General features: G+C 36.8%; 1 protein-coding gene across 1 annotated transcript in view; it reads right to left on the bottom strand.

The window, feature by feature from the left end:
• Positions 1 to 598: 598 nt before the first annotated feature.
• LOC110029087 (protein TRIGALACTOSYLDIACYLGLYCEROL 4, chloroplastic) overlaps positions 599 to 16,076 on the bottom strand; it is a gene marked incomplete at its 3' end in the record, with an annotated part of 36,875 nt that continues 21,397 nt past the window's right edge. The window contains 1 exon segment of the mRNA XM_020731211.1: positions 599 to 933. Coding sequence (XP_020586870.1) covers positions 599 to 933 — 335 coding nt within the window.

The raw sequence follows: 16,076 nt of genomic DNA, 5'->3' as shown, positions 1-16,076 counted from the left end.
CTGTTCAAGCATTCCACAAAGATGGCACCATGATCCAAATTTAATTTTAGGGTAGATCACGCCATTGATATGGATACGAATTCAGTGGGACCAAGCTGAATTATATACTAATTCAGTCACTGGGGAGCATAAGATTCACATTTCAGATGAAAAAAGTATTACTAAATCAGATAGAGATCTTTATGTTCCAAACAAGAACTATTATTCATTTAATAGCAATCTAAACAATAGCCTGCATATAGATTGCCATTAAAATAAAGAAAACTACAAGTTAATTGGAAAACATATGGACAAGTCTCAGCAAATAGATATGCTTGATAAAATGCAAATACTCAAGACTAAACTAACGCTTAGTAAATTCTATTTCTATGGTTAAATTTTAATGATTCACAGAAACAATAATAAATAAAATGCACTTCAAACGAATATCAGTCATGTCATAGTTTATTCTTTAATGTTGGTGCACGTAACACAAACTATCTCTAGAGTTAAGATCAGACATTTATTTCAGGAGAATTCATGCAATCACATACATAGACATCAAGCATAAGTCCATCCGTACACAAAGCAGTGTAATAGAGAGGAGGGAGATATCTACCTGTTGCTGAAGAGAAACCCTCAAATCTGGGCATATAGCACGGATTACTAATGCATCAGGCTTCTGAGAATTGTAAAATTTCTTAGCTAGAGACACAGCACCATATAGAAATGTGGCGCCTGAAGGGAAATCTAGTCGAGCATCAAATTTTGTAAGATCTAAAAAAAACCGCTGGAAATTCCCAAGTTGTGCTTTAAAAGTAACGGATGCAAATAAATCTGAAAAGAGTGCAAAATTATTTCTTTGGAAACATAAATTGAATGAATTGCAACTTTGAAGCGTTTCTTCCACACATCTTGCTGAATTTTCTCCCAGTGATGCACTTGCCGCAGCACCTGAAAGTAATAACAGTATTTAAAATATAAATATGACCATTTATAAGCACATCAGCATCATGCAATGTTTTTAAAAAGCACGCTTGACGTACAAACTGAAACGAAGTGTACCCTCTTCACTTCGTTGGAGTGAGATTTAACCCATTCAAGCAAACCAGTCAGTCCAGTTCACACTTTAGTTAGAGAGAATAAAGGTCTACTTAATTGGTTTAGCTTGTTTTATGAAATTTGAGACCTTATTAGTTTATTTATGTTTTAAAACTTAGAATTTGTTTTGATTTATAAGATTTTTTTTAAAATTTTTAAGTTTATAATTATTGCAGCAAACTATTAGAATTTGTTCGAAATTTTATTTTGTAGGTTCACCCTCAATATTTCCCTTCAAGTTATGTATTGCACGATGTTCTTATCTTTTTTATATTAACTTTGAATTCATACTTTATATTTTATAATTGTTAATAGGTATTTTTACATTAATAGTTTTCTATAACTTATTGGCATTTTAATTAATAAAAGCACTGCTTCGCAGTGTGCTTGACATAGAAATTAAGCCTTGTGCATTGCAGTGTGCTTTGCGCTTTGATAACACCGGTATCATGATGCTATGATTGACAAGCAAACAATTTTAAACATCATTTATGAAAGTTTATTCATGAAAAAAACTAAAGATGATAACATTGTAGGAAAATTGAAACAGCTTGGTTCTATACAAAGCAGTAAACTTCAGTAAAATGAGATAAATTTTGAGATTAACATGATTCTGCATGTTTCTATATCAGATTCTGCTCATAATCATAGGTTAAGATCATATAATCAAATTATATGCTATAATGCTTTTATCAATCAAAGAATCATAGACGCCAAAGACATGTACTCAAGGTCATCCTAATTACCTTGGCACTTTTAACCTCCTCTATCAAGTACCATGAATGTAACATTTCGACACTTTGAGTGATGAAGAGATGGATATTGCTATGATTCAAGGTTAATTTGATCAGTGTGCACATAACTCTTCTAAGGGATTTACCTAAGGAAGTAGTTAAGATGTCCCATTGTGACTTGGAAGGTCATAGGTGGTTGAATCATGGAAACAAGCTGTTCCATAAAAGAGGGAAGAAAAGTACAAGAATCGTGAGCTTTGAGCCTCATGCCCTACACATTTTTTAAAATATCACCATCATACCTCTTGACCACTCTATCCTTGAAAGTTTGCATTTTGAATTCAACTACAAAGCAACAAGTACAAACAAAGCAATAAGTACAAAAAAGGAGCAGATACACAACTATGTATGTATAAAATATGTCATTTTCATCTTTAACAAGAGAAAAAAAAAATAATGGTTCTGATTTGCATATTTCAAGGCAAAATTATCCCATATAGCAAGCTGTGAACAGTGATAGGCAGCCCTGTGCAATCTCTGGTGATGAAGTGAAAAACTACCTGCCTAAATAGAGTAAGGAATGCCAATTCTGATCCCTCCTACGGTCGGGCTTGGCAAGCTTTCCCCTATAGTCTCCCCAATGAAGTTGATAATCTTGTTGCTCTCACCTTCCACAATGATCCCCTTCTCTTAAAGCCGTAAAGGCTCAATGATACACTTCATGGAAAGAATAGCCTTAAGCTCCACCTAGACAGTTCCAATGATCAAAGTATGTCCCACAAAAACCATGTAAGCATCTTCCTCACTCATCCCTGGTAATCACTCCTACGCTAATAAATGGGAGGGAAGAAGTTCCCCATCGACATTCGCCCTTCATCTACCCGGAGTTTTTTCTTTATTTTTTGGGTGGAGATGAGGTACGTCAGGATGGATGATGAGACAACCACACAATCCATTGTATGCTTACAGCCAATTTCATAAACTAATTTCATAAGACAAAATATGGGAGCCACAACTTATGCATGAGTATGGAAAACACATAGGAGCAAGGCCATTATCTTCCAATTGTTGTTCGTTTTATTATTTACAGGGTGATAGTATCAATGATCTCAAAGGGTGCACATCCACCATGTGAGATAGACATCATAACATACATTGTTGATAAGAAACATGACAAATATCACTTAGTCATCATCATTATTGGATTACTTTCCTTGGTAAACAAGTACCATAGCTAATACACAGTTATACATTCCAGAAAACATGGTATGCTGCAGCCTACATCCATCTCAGACAATACACCAACTATGGTTCATGAAAAAATGGAGACGAACAGACGACACAATATGTAGATATCACATTATGAAAAACTAACATAACAGGAAACTTTTGACTGAAAACCAAAGCAAAAATCCATGGCGTAATCTTAAATAATAAACAATTCAAATTACCACTAAATATTTTTAGCTTATAGAATTGGGATAGTGTCCTAAAGGAACCAATATATCATCATGAAATATCTGCTTCACGACATTTTAAAAGGGAACTTGTTGAGAAATTAACCTTATTTAGGATCCTATTTGTAAGAAGATAATATTGATGAAGTCTAGGGATTTATTTGTTAAATATTGCAATACTCTATTTAAGTCCATGAAATGAATATACCGATAAGGTTTTGAACAATTCTGTCAAAGTGGTATCAAAGCTTAACCTAGTCCCATCACTTCTCTTCCTTCCTCTTCGCCTCGCATACTAAGAAGAAGCGACCACCTCGGGCCGCAACTAGAGCAATGGAATCGTGACTCGGGCAGCAACTTAAGCGACATGATAGCTAGAGCGTTGGAGGGAGGGGGGGAACGCGGCTTAAGCTTCATGATACAGTCACGAAAGAGGTTGCATGGCTAACTGAGAATGCACCGACGAGATCATAGCGAGGAACAGGAGATAGTTGGGATTGGAGTTCCCTGTGTGTGAGATCTAGGACTCACTGCTAAACTAGAGAAAGGGTGATGGTTTTGGGAGTCCTCTGCGGATGGATTTGCGAGATGAGGAAGAGGAGACATTGGGGAGTAGAGCAACGAGGAACAACCAAAGTTTTATTTTTTTGTGTTGGGGTCCTGCTCCTGCAGCAAAACCAGAGAAGCAGCTTCGGTATAAACAATAGAAACTAAAGCGAAGGACTTCAAATTTATGAAGGGTTTGAGCTTGGAATTAACCAAGACTGAAGGAATTAACCAAAACTGAAGCGTACGATTAGACGGTGAAAAGTATAACTCTATTATTCTATTTATTACTAACAATTCAATATCCAAAACAAAACATATAAAAACAACTAAAGAAATCAATAAAACTTCAGATTTAAAAATTTATACCTTTTTATTTATTCTCGCCTCTTGTATGCATTTGCTCCTCTTCTATTCATCTTGTTAAAACAATATAAGTTATTTAAAGATAATCCAGAAGCAATCACAACTAAATTACAGTAATCGAAGAAAAAGAGTACAATATGTATCAGTGTTTATAAGAAAACATATAATATGCTGGTCATTCATATTTTTATAAGTAATTAATATATGTTTATAAGCAACTTGATATATGTTTATAAGCAATTTGATATATGTTAATAAATGCATCAATAACCATTTCTAGAAGATAATATTGAAGAAGTCTAAGGGTTTATTAATAAAATATTGAAATATTCTATTTAAGTCCATGATATCAATATACAGAAAAGGTTTTGAACAACTCTTTCAAAGTGGTATCAGAGCTTAACCTAGTTCCCATCACTTCTCTTCCTTCCTCTTCGTGTCCTTGCATAGCTAGACGAAGCGGCTACCTCAGCTCGAAACTAGAGCAATGGAATCGTGATTCGGGCAGCAACTGAAGCAACGGGATCACTGGAGCGAGGGAGATTGCGGCTTAAGCTTCATGATATAGTCATAAGGGAGATTGCAAAGCTAACTGAGAATGCACCGACGAGATCTCAGTGAGGAACAGAAGATAGTCGGGATTGGAGTTCCTTGTGTATGCGATATGGGACTCACTGCTAAACCAGAGAAGGGGCGATGGTTTTGGGAGTCCTCTATGGCCGGATTTGCAAGATGAGAATAAGGAGACATCATGGGTAGAGTTATGAGGAACAACCAAAGTTTTTTTTTTGTGTTGGGATCCTGCTCTTGCTGCAAAACCAGAGAAACGAAAAACCAGAGAAACGGCTTCGGTATAAACAATAGAAGCTAAAGCGAAGGACTTCAAATTGATGAAAAGTTTTGTATGAAAGGTTTTGTAAGACCCGGTCCCGAGCTTGGAATTAACCAATACTGAAACACACGGTCAGACGGTGAAAAGTATAACTATATTATTCTATTTATTACTAACAATTCAATATCAAAAATAATGGAATCGTGACTCGGGCAGCAACTTAAGCGACAGGATAGCTAGAGCGTTGGAGGGAGGGGGGGACCGCGGCTTAAGCTTCATGATACAGTCACGAAAGATGTTGCATGGCTAACTGAGAATGCACCGACGAGATCATAGCGAGGAACAGGAGATAGTTGGGATTGGAGTTCCCTGTGTGTGAGATCTGGGACTCACTGCTAAACCAAAGAAAGGGTGATGGTTTTGGGAGTCCTCTGCGGCTGGATTTGCGAGATGAGGAAGAGGAGACATTGGGGAGTAGAGCGACGAGGAACAACCAAAGTTTTATTTTTTTTGTGTTGGGATCTTGCTCCTGCAGCAAAACCAGAGAAGCAGCTTCAGTATAAACAGTAGAAACTAAAGCGAAGGACTTCAAATTTATGAAGGGTTTTGTAAGACCCGACCCGGAGCTTGGAATTAACCAAGACTGAAACATACGATCAGATGGTGAAAAGTATAACTCTATTATTCTATTTATTACTAACAATTCAATATCCAAAACAAAACATATAAAAACAACTAAAGAAATCAATAAAACTTAAGATTTAAAAATTTATACCTTTTTTTTTATTCTCGCCTCTTGTATGCATTTGCTCCTTTTCTATTCATCTTGTTAAAACAATATAGGTTATTTAAAAATAACCCAAAAGCAATCACAACTAAATTACAATAATCCAAGAAAAAGAGTACAATATGTATCAGTGTCTATAAGAAAACATATAATATGCTGGTCCTTCATATTTTTATAAGTAATCTAATATATGTTTATAAGCAACTTGATATATGTTTATAAGCAATTTGATATATGTTAATAAATGCATCAATAACCATTTCTAGAAGATAATATTGAAGAAGTCTAAGGGTTTATTAATAAAATATTGAAATATTCTATTTAAGTCCATGATATCAATATACAGAAAAGGTTTTGAACAACTCTTTCAAAGTGGTATCAGAGCTTAACCTAGTTCCCATCACTTCTCTTCCTTCCTCTTCGTGTCCTTGCATAGCTAGACGAAGCGGCTACCTCAGCTCGAAACTAGAGCAATGGAATCGTGATTCGGGCAGCAACTGAAGCAACGGGATCACTGGAGCAAGGGAGATTGCGGCTTAAGCTTCATGATATAGTCATAAGGGAGATTGCAAAGCTAACTGAGAATGCACCAACGAGATCTCAGTGAGGAACAGGAGATAGTCGGGATTGGAGTTCCCTGTGTATGCGATCTAGGACTCACTGCTAAACCAGAGAAGGGGCAATGGTTTTGGGAGTCCTCTCTGGCCGGATTTGCGAAATGAGAAAGAGGAGACATCATGGGTAGAGCTGTGAGGAACAACCATAGTTTTTTTTTGTGTTAAGATCCTGCTCTTGCTGCAAAACCAGAGAAACGGCTTCGGTATAAACAATAGAAGCTAAAGCGAAGGACTTCAAATTGATGAAAAGTTTTGTAAGACCCGGTCCCGAGCTTGGAATTAACCAATACTAAAACATACGGTCAGACGGTGAAAAGTATAACTCTATTATTCTATTTATTACTAACAATTCAATATCTAAAACAAAACATATAAAAGCGACTAAAGAAAACAATAAAACTTAATATGTAAAGATTCATACCTTTCTTGTTGTTCTCGCCTCCTGTATATATTTGCTCCTCTTCTATTCATCTCGTTAAAATAATATAAGTTATCTAAAGATAACTCAAGTGCAATCACACAACTAAATTACAGTAATAAAAAAAAAGAGTAAAATATGTGAGTGTCTAAAAAAAACATATAATATATTGGTCCTTCATATTTTTATAAGCAATCTAATATATCCTTATAACCAACCTGATATATGTTTATAAGCAATTTGATATATGCTAATAAATGCATCAATAACCATTTCTAGAAGATAATATTGAAGAACACTAAGGGTTTATTTGTAAAATATTGAAATACTCTATTTAAGTCCATGATATGAATATACATATAAGGTTTTGAACAATTCTTTCAAATTTATATCAGAGCTTAACATAATCCCCATCACTTCTCTTCCTTCCTCTTCATGTCCTCGCATAGCTAGACGAAGCGGTCACCTCGGGCCGCAACTAGAGCAATGGAATCGTGACTCGGGAAACAACTGAAGCGACGAGATCACTAGAGCAGGGGGGGTGGCTTAAGCTTCATGATACAGTCATGAGGGAGGTTGCAAAGTTGAATGAGAATGCACCGACGAGATCGCGACGAGGAACATGAGATAGTCGGAATTGGAGTTCCCTTTATGTGCGATCTGGTACTCATTGCTGAACCAGAGAAGGGGCGATGGTTTTGGGAGTCCTCTATGGCTGGATTTGCGAGATGAGGAAGAGGAGATATCGAGGGTAGAGCAGCGAGGAACAACCAAAGTTTCTTTTTTTTGTGTTGGGATCCTGCTCCTGCTGCAAAACAAGAGAAGCAACATCAGTAAAAAAAGTAGAAGCTAAAGCAAAGGACTTCAAATTGATGAAGGGTTTTGTAAGACCCGACCCAGAGCTTGGATTTAACCAAGACTGGAACATATGGTCGAACGGTGAAAAGTATCACTATGTTATTCTATTTGTTACTAACAATTCAATATTCAAAACAAAACATATAAAAGCAACTAAAGAAAAAAAAAACTTAATATGTAAAAATTTATATATTTCTTTTTTTATTCTCGCATCTTGTATACATTTGCTCCTCTTCTATTCATCTTGTTAAAACAATATAAGTTATCTAAAGATAACACAGGGGCAATCACACAACTAAATTACAGTAATCCAAGAAAAAGAGTACAATAAGTATGAGTGACTATAAGAAAATATATAATATATTGGTCTTCCATACTTTTATAAGTAATCTAATATATGTTTATAAGCAACATGATATATGTTTTTAAGCAATTTGATATATGTTAATAAATGCATCAATAATCATTTCTAGAAGAAAATAATAAAAAGTCTAGGGGTTTATTTTTAAAATATTGAAATACTCTATTTAAGTCCATGATATGAATATACAGATAAGATTTTGAACAATTCTTTCAAAGTGGTATCAGAGCTTAACCTAGTCCTCATCACTTCTCTTCCTTCCACTTCGTGTCCTCACATAGCTAGCCGAAGCAGCCACCTCAGGCCGCAACTAGAACGATGGAATCGTGACTCGGGAAGCAACTGAAGCGATGCGATAGCAAGAGCGGGGGGGTGGAGGTTGCAGCTTAAGCTTCATGATACAGTCACGAGGGAGGTTGCAAAGCTAATTGAGAATGCACCGACAAGATCGCAGCGAAAAACAAGAGATAATCGGGATTGGAGTTCCCTGTGCGTGTGATCTAGAACTCACTGCTAAACCAGAGAAAGGGCGATGGTTTTGGGAGTCCTCTGTGGTTCGATTTGCAAGATGAGGAAGAGGAGACATTGGGGGTAGAGCGTCGAGGAACAACCAAAGTTTTTTTTTTTTTTTGTGTTGGGATTCTGCTCCTGCTGCAAAACCAGAGAAGCGGCTTCGAAATAAACAGTAGAAACTAAAGCGAAGGACTTCAAATTGATGAAGGGTTTTGTAAGACCCGACCCGGAACTTGGAATTAACCAAAACTGAAGCGTACGATTAGACGGTGAAAAGTATAACTCTATTATTCTATTTATTACTAACAATTCAATATCCAAAACAAAACATATAAAAACGACTAAAGAAATCAATAAAACTTAAGATGTAAGAATTTATACCTTTTTTTTTATTCTCGCATCTTGTATACATTTGTTCCTCTTCTATTCATCATGTTAAAACAATATAAGTTATCTAAAGATAACCGAGAAGCAATCACAACTAAATTACAGTAAATCCAAGAAAAAGAGTACAATAAGTATCAGTGTCTACAAGAAAACATATAATATGTTGGTACTTTATATTTTTATAAGCAATCTAATATATATCTATAAGAAACTTGATATATGTTTATAAGCAATTTGATATATGTTAATAAATGCATCAATAACCATTTCTAAATGAAAATACTCAATCTTTTATAACATTTACTTTAACTATACTTTTACTTTATATTTTACATACACATCTGTCTCTATGAGGATTACTGTTAATAAACTTAACACAACCTTGGCTAATATTGCTCCGTCGGCTCCCATCGACAGAGCGGTTAGTGATCTACACATCGCAATTGTGTAGGGTGGAAATTCCCTTACATGCCCTTGACCGATATTATCTCGTCACCACAGCAGTTAGTAATATAAACACTATAATTCTCTGGGGAGGTAAGCTCTGATTTACTCGCCCCTAACCGATATTTTCCCGCCGGCACAATTGTTAGTGAACTAACCATCATAATTGTCTGGGTGGTAGAAAAACACAACGCGCGTGGATACACTAGCATCCCCTGCCCTTACCATTATGGATGAAATCTTCTCCTAATCATGCACATGCAAGCATTCACATATAAGCTATTTCATTCTCGTACATACATTAGTCTGAGACATCTTTATACATCTATTAACATGCATTTTTAATATGTTGTGCAATTATTCATCATACATAAGTCTCATATCATGTATATCTCTATCTCATGCAAATCTCTTATATCATGTGCTATCTCATGCATATCTCTTACTAAGAACATGCATATCATTTTTTATCATGCTTATCATATATATATGTTTCCTAACATGTCTATCTTTCATATAATACGTATAATAAATATAACACATCTCATACAAGTCTTTAAAGCATATCTTTCATACAATATGAAGAACCTAATTAAATTAGGGCATATATGGATTTAAACATACAATCTGAAATAAAGAATATTACTGAAAATTAAAAATGCAATTACTCACCTCAGTTATCACACTAAATTTTTAATCTTCAACAGTTAGTTGGAAGTTCTGGTGACTTTTATGTTAAGAATAATAACCCATAAAACATAATATTAAAATTTAAGACTCAAGTAATTTATGTTAATCAAATTAATCTTCTTAACTTAGGATTAATTTACTTAAAATTTACCGGGTTGGTTTACAATGAATGCCCACACTCTCACCTCGAGCCTGCCGCCCTGGTAAATAACCTAGAATCCGCAATTAATTTAGGATTTAAAGGTATCATGGCTCATAAAGTAATTTAACCAGTAAAAGATACCATACAACCTTCACGGCAGCCAACTCTTCCCCAAAGCGGTCAAATCTTCTTCTCTCTTCTTATCTTCTCAAACTTCTCTTTCCATCGCTGAATTCATGCCAGAATACCTTACGGAGCTCGCAAACCACATTCGATATTTTCAACACAAGATCGGCGCCTCTAACGGCTACCGGAAAGGAAGAAGGCAAAAAAAAATGAAGCAAAACTCAAAATGGAAGTAAGAGCAAGAAAATGAAACTTTGAAAATAGTATGCTCGCAAACCACATTCGATATTTTCAACACAAGATCAGCGCCTCAAACGGCTACCGGAAAGGAAGAAGGCAAAAAAAATGAAGCAAAACTCAAAATGGAAGAGCAGGAAAACGAAACTTTGAAAATAGTATGAACTAGGGTTTCATACTCACCAAAAATACCCTAAAGCCCTTAAATGCAGATTGTGACACTCTGCAGGCCACCAGTTGTCGATCGCGACTCTGCAACAGTGCAGAGCCGCATAGAAGCTTGCGAGAATTCCTCTGTCGAGCAAATCTAAGAGGGAGGAAGAGCTTGCGAACGAAATCGAGAGGGGGAGAGAAATTTCGAAGGCTCTAGAGCCCTTTTCAACCACATAGAAAATAAAAGGGGTGCATGAGTGAACACGCGTGAGATTCAGAAGGGATTAAGGATTAATCAGGTTTTAATTAAATTAATTAAAATTATAACTTTAAAATTTTATATTTCTCAACCCGTTTATAATTTACATACATTGCTTTATATGGAATTGATCGACTTTTCGTGTAGAATTTAATAAAATTATTTCAATTGAAATCTGAGAGGTGCAAAAATTTAGGTACATTTTCAGTCCTCGAAATTCATTAAATTTCTCAAAAATGGGTTTACAGGTTTCTTCGAAGAGGGGAGGTGTAGTCTTGTGATTGAAGATGACTGGAAACGAAAATAGTGTAGTAGATAAAGGAGTGGAACTTTTGGGAAATATAAATTCTAAAATTCTGAAGGTCTTGATCAGACTCATACAAGGAGTTGGCGTCTCGACAGGAGCCACTACCTTAGCATGTGATTCGATACAGGAAGCTATATCTCCCTCATGTGAAGCTGAAGCATGATGGACCGACCACGTATTTGAGCTGCTCGCATCGGGTTGAGGCTGCTCTAGTAGGGATGAAACTAGAGGGATAACTTACCGGGGACAAACCAAAGAGTAAAAGTGCTGAGAGGAATGTGGAGAACCACACGTGCCTTAATCTACACATGGCTCCTCAACTCGATGGTTTCATCAAATGCATCCTCAATAGATGACATTCGAAAGATGAGGGACATCTGACCAAAGCTCAAGAGGATTTTTGCTGTGACGAAGAACCACAAGAGGGTGTTTTCGATTCAATGTGAGATAAAAGTAGTGGTACAAGGTGATAGATCGATTCAGGAATATGCCATAGAACTAGAGCTGCACAGGACAGGTCTTTATCAAATCTCACCGATGTTTAGTTGTGATGACCCAGAGTGCAGGAAATGGGAGATCTTTACACAAAGGAGGACTATGCAATTTCTGGCCCATCTGAACTTAGCCTTTGATAAAGAAGATTAGTCCTACTAGCTCAGTTGGCTATCCCTTCATTTGATAAGGCCATTGCTACAATGATACAAGTGGAGAGTCACATGAAGTTACACTCTGAGCTGAGTGGGTTTCCAGGTGTTCGATTAACGTTGGTTGCCTTGAGCTCAGGTGTCTAGGGGGAAACTCGCAAGTGCTACAACTACGATGAAGTCGGGCATCTGAGCAAAACCTATTCTAGGTCACCTAAGGAGAGAGAGACCGGTGGAGGTGGACAAGGTGATGGACAAGGTAGAGGTCGTGGTCGTGGTCGTTGTCGTGGTGGTCGAAAGGGTAGAAAAGGCGGCTATTGGGTAATTTGATGATAGCAGAGGCGTAAAGACAGGTCTGGTTTTTTTTTTCCAATGAAAATCATGAGTGTCTAGAGTTGTAGAAGAGGAAGTAGAAAGCTGCAAAAGATGTGATTGAGGATTTTTCTAGCCGGTCATCATTAAGGGATAACATTGTCACTTTTGCTCACTCTAACAAAGGTACTTGTGCTACACATGTCTTAACTCTATTTCCATCACAGAATCATCATAATGGATAGTAGACCCTGGTACATCTCAACATGTGATATGTATTGCTAGAAAGTTTTCTTCTTATACACCCCTGACAGTAACATAGAACATCAGACTGCTAATGGTACAACACAACATGCAGTTGATAAGGGTACAGTGATGGGTACCAACTATATGACTTCGTATAATATTTTACATGCTCATTTTCCTGTGAAACTTTTATCCATTAGTGTCATTATTCTTCAGCTAAAATGTGTTGTTTCTTTTGATATCCCTAAGGTGATCTTCCAAGAGAAAAAGATGAGTCGGACACTTGAGAGTGAAACTTGGCAAAATGGACTCTGGTACCTAGACCGGGAGGGGATGGACTCAGCGTTGACATCTAGAGTAGAGACTGATGAAGTAGAAGAGTCTGGGAAGACTGTGGAGGATTGTTGTTACATCACAGAAGCATGAGACACTCTTATTTTATTTTATTGAGCCGGTTGTATCTTTTTTTGTATGAAAAGAACAAATAAACAAAAGCTTGTTTATGATGTTTTCGAGTTTGGCAAGATTACTAAGAGCTCTTATGTCAGTTCTGGGAATAGGAGTTCTGATGTTTTTTACTTGATTCATTATGATATTTGGGGACCAAGTTTTACCAGTTCTATAAATATTTATATCTATATTTTATCACATTTATTGATTTTTTTTTCTCGAATTACTTGGTTATATTTGATGAAAAATAAATGTAATGTGTTTTTTTGCTTTAAGGACATCAACAAGGCAATCCAAACTCAATATGGTGAAATAGTGAAAGTATTGAGGTCTAATAATGAAATATAATATACCAATAAAATATTTGGGGAAAACTTGTTAGCTTGGGGAATACAACATCAAACCAAATATCAAAGCACACCGACACAAAATAAAGTAGCAAAGAGGAAGAATAAACACCTTCTAGAGGTTGTCCGAAGCATGATGATCGCAATGAATGTCTCAAAGCACTTATAGGGGCAAACAGTTTTGAAAGTTGCTCAATTGATCAACAGAATGTCATTGAAGGTGTCAGATTAGAAGTCTCATCGTTAGATGTTAAAAGATGAAAATAGTGCGATCCTCTCATTGAAGGTGTTTGAATGTGTATGTATTGTGAAAGAAAACAGACCATCAGTAGAGAAACTGGATTCCAGAGCTGTGAAATGTGTGTTCGAAGGTTATTCTGCTACTCATAAGAGCTATGTCTGTTGCAGCCCGATAGAAAAAAGATTTTTTATGAGTATGAATATGTCATTTAGAGAGTTTGAATCGAACCACACCCAGGAAGTGAACTTACCCTTCAGTGACTCGCCAGATACTGAAAATATAATGTAAGGCGGAGTGAGTAACAATGGTGAGACGATGGTACACGTGGGAGAGCAATGCATTGTCTTGTGATGTGCAAGAAATCAGTTGAGGAACTGAAAAAATAGGAGAGTGAACTCAGAGATGGTGAGATTCAGCCTGAAGATGTATACACGAAAAAGGAAGCGAAATGAGATAAGAGTGCCACTTGTGCCAGCTAGTCCCTTGTCCCGATTTTTTTCGACTCTTGAAACACCTACACCATTCACCTACTACTCCAAACTCCCAAGTGATATGATTTCTCATTCCCTTAACCCGTCATCTTTAAGGACCTCTCGCAGCAATGCGGGACATCCTCCTGATCGTTTTGGGTAGGAACATGACAATATTAACTTTGTTTCATATTCTAACATATCATATTTACATAGAACATTCATTGCATTTTTGGACATTGTCTCTATAACCAAGTGTTTGTAGGTAAATCTTTACAGTGAAGCAAAACCCAAAAGAAAAGGTGGAGCAGTAGAAGACATGACTGGTGGCAAAAGGGTACAGTCAGACATATGTCATTGACTATGATGAAACTTTCACATCAGTAGCAAAGATGAGCCCAGTAAGGATACTTATTTCTCTTGCAGTAAATTGTGGATAAATGTTACACCAACTTGATATGAAGATTGAATTTCTTCATGATGAGTTCTTGGATGAAGTATATATAGAGATACCACCAAGATTCGATACAGTCCAGATAGTGGGCAAAGTGTGTAGGCTCAGAGAGTCACTGTATGACTTGAAGCGGAGATTCGATACAGTCCAGATAGTGGGCAAAGTGTGTTGCCCGAAGCATGATGATTGCAATGAATGTCTCAAAGTAGACTTGAAGCGGTCACCTTGAGCCTGATTTGAAAAGTTTAGAAAGACTACGACTGGTATGGGATATCAACAGACCATACAGTGTTCTTCTAACAGCTGGTCACACCACTAGTTGTATATGAGGATGATAGATTGTCCAACAAAAGGTAAGATTCAGTAATGAATTTGAGGTGAAGGATCTTGAACTACTCAGATATTTTCTTGAGAATGAAGTGGCCTGTGGACCTGAGGGGATGGTCTTATCCCAGAGAAAGTATGTATTAGATATTCCCACAGAAACGGACATGTTGGGGTGCAAACTTGTAGTCTCTCCAATTGACCAGATGGCCAAGTTGAGTGCAGAGGCAAGGGAACTGATTGATCGTCAGGGGTACCGAGGTTAGTGGGTCGTCTGATCTATCCGTGTCACACTTGACCCGACATCACTTTTGCAGTGAGCCTGGCGAGCCACTACATGAATAATCTAAGGAAGAGCAATATGGATGCAGTGCATCAAATTTGAGGTACTTGAGAGTACACTAGGGAAGGGGTTGATCTTCAAGAAGAATGTGCATGTAGACATTTAGGGCGGCTTTTGTGACCCTGAGTTGGCAAGTTGTGCAAATGACAGAATATTCACCTCCAATAAACATTCTATAGTAATGAGGTAAACAACAGAGGCAAAGTGCAAGGCCATGGCCTTAGGATTTGCTGAGATGATGTGGCTGAGAGCCTTGTTGATCGAGCTCATGGTGGACCAAAGAACTTAAATGAAGTCGTGGAGTGACAACAAGTCTGCAATTAGGTTTGCCAACAACCCGGTGCAACACGATAGAACCAGATATGTGGAGATTCATCAAGGAAAAACTGACTAACAGGCTATTGGGGCTAAGTCATGTAGCTAGAGAGCAAGTTGACAACAACCCGGTGCAACACGATAGAACCAGATATGTAAAGATTCATCAAGGAAAAACTGACTAACAGGCTACTGGGGCTAAGTCATGTAGCAAGAGAGCAAGTTGATGACTGCCTCACCAAAGGACTTGTTCATTAGATTTGTCTAGGTTATGTGACAAAATAAGTTACTGCCTCACTAAAGGACTTAGTTCATTAGATTTGTGTAGGTTATGTGACAAAATAAGTGTTAGTGGATATCTTGTGCCCCTCTTGAGGGGGAGTGTTAAGAATTGGATCTTATCTAGAATCCTATTGGTAAAATAGGCTTAGTAGTTTATTTGTAAGACATTGTAATACCCTATTTAAGCCCAGGATGTGAATATACAAATAAGATTTTGAACCATTCTTTCAACAAAACTATATAAGCATGTAGTTAGAAAATTTTTAAGAAAAGTTTCTTTGGTTCAGAATAGGATTTGGCATCATGCAAAATATAATATATATATATATATATA

Source organism: Phalaenopsis equestris, unplaced genomic scaffold (assembly GCF_001263595.1).
Source record: "Phalaenopsis equestris unplaced genomic scaffold, ASM126359v1 Scaffold000546, whole genome shotgun sequence".
Taxonomy (NCBI): Eukaryota; Viridiplantae; Streptophyta; class Magnoliopsida; order Asparagales; family Orchidaceae; genus Phalaenopsis; species Phalaenopsis equestris.
This window is presented reverse-complemented; position numbering and strand designations above follow the sequence as displayed.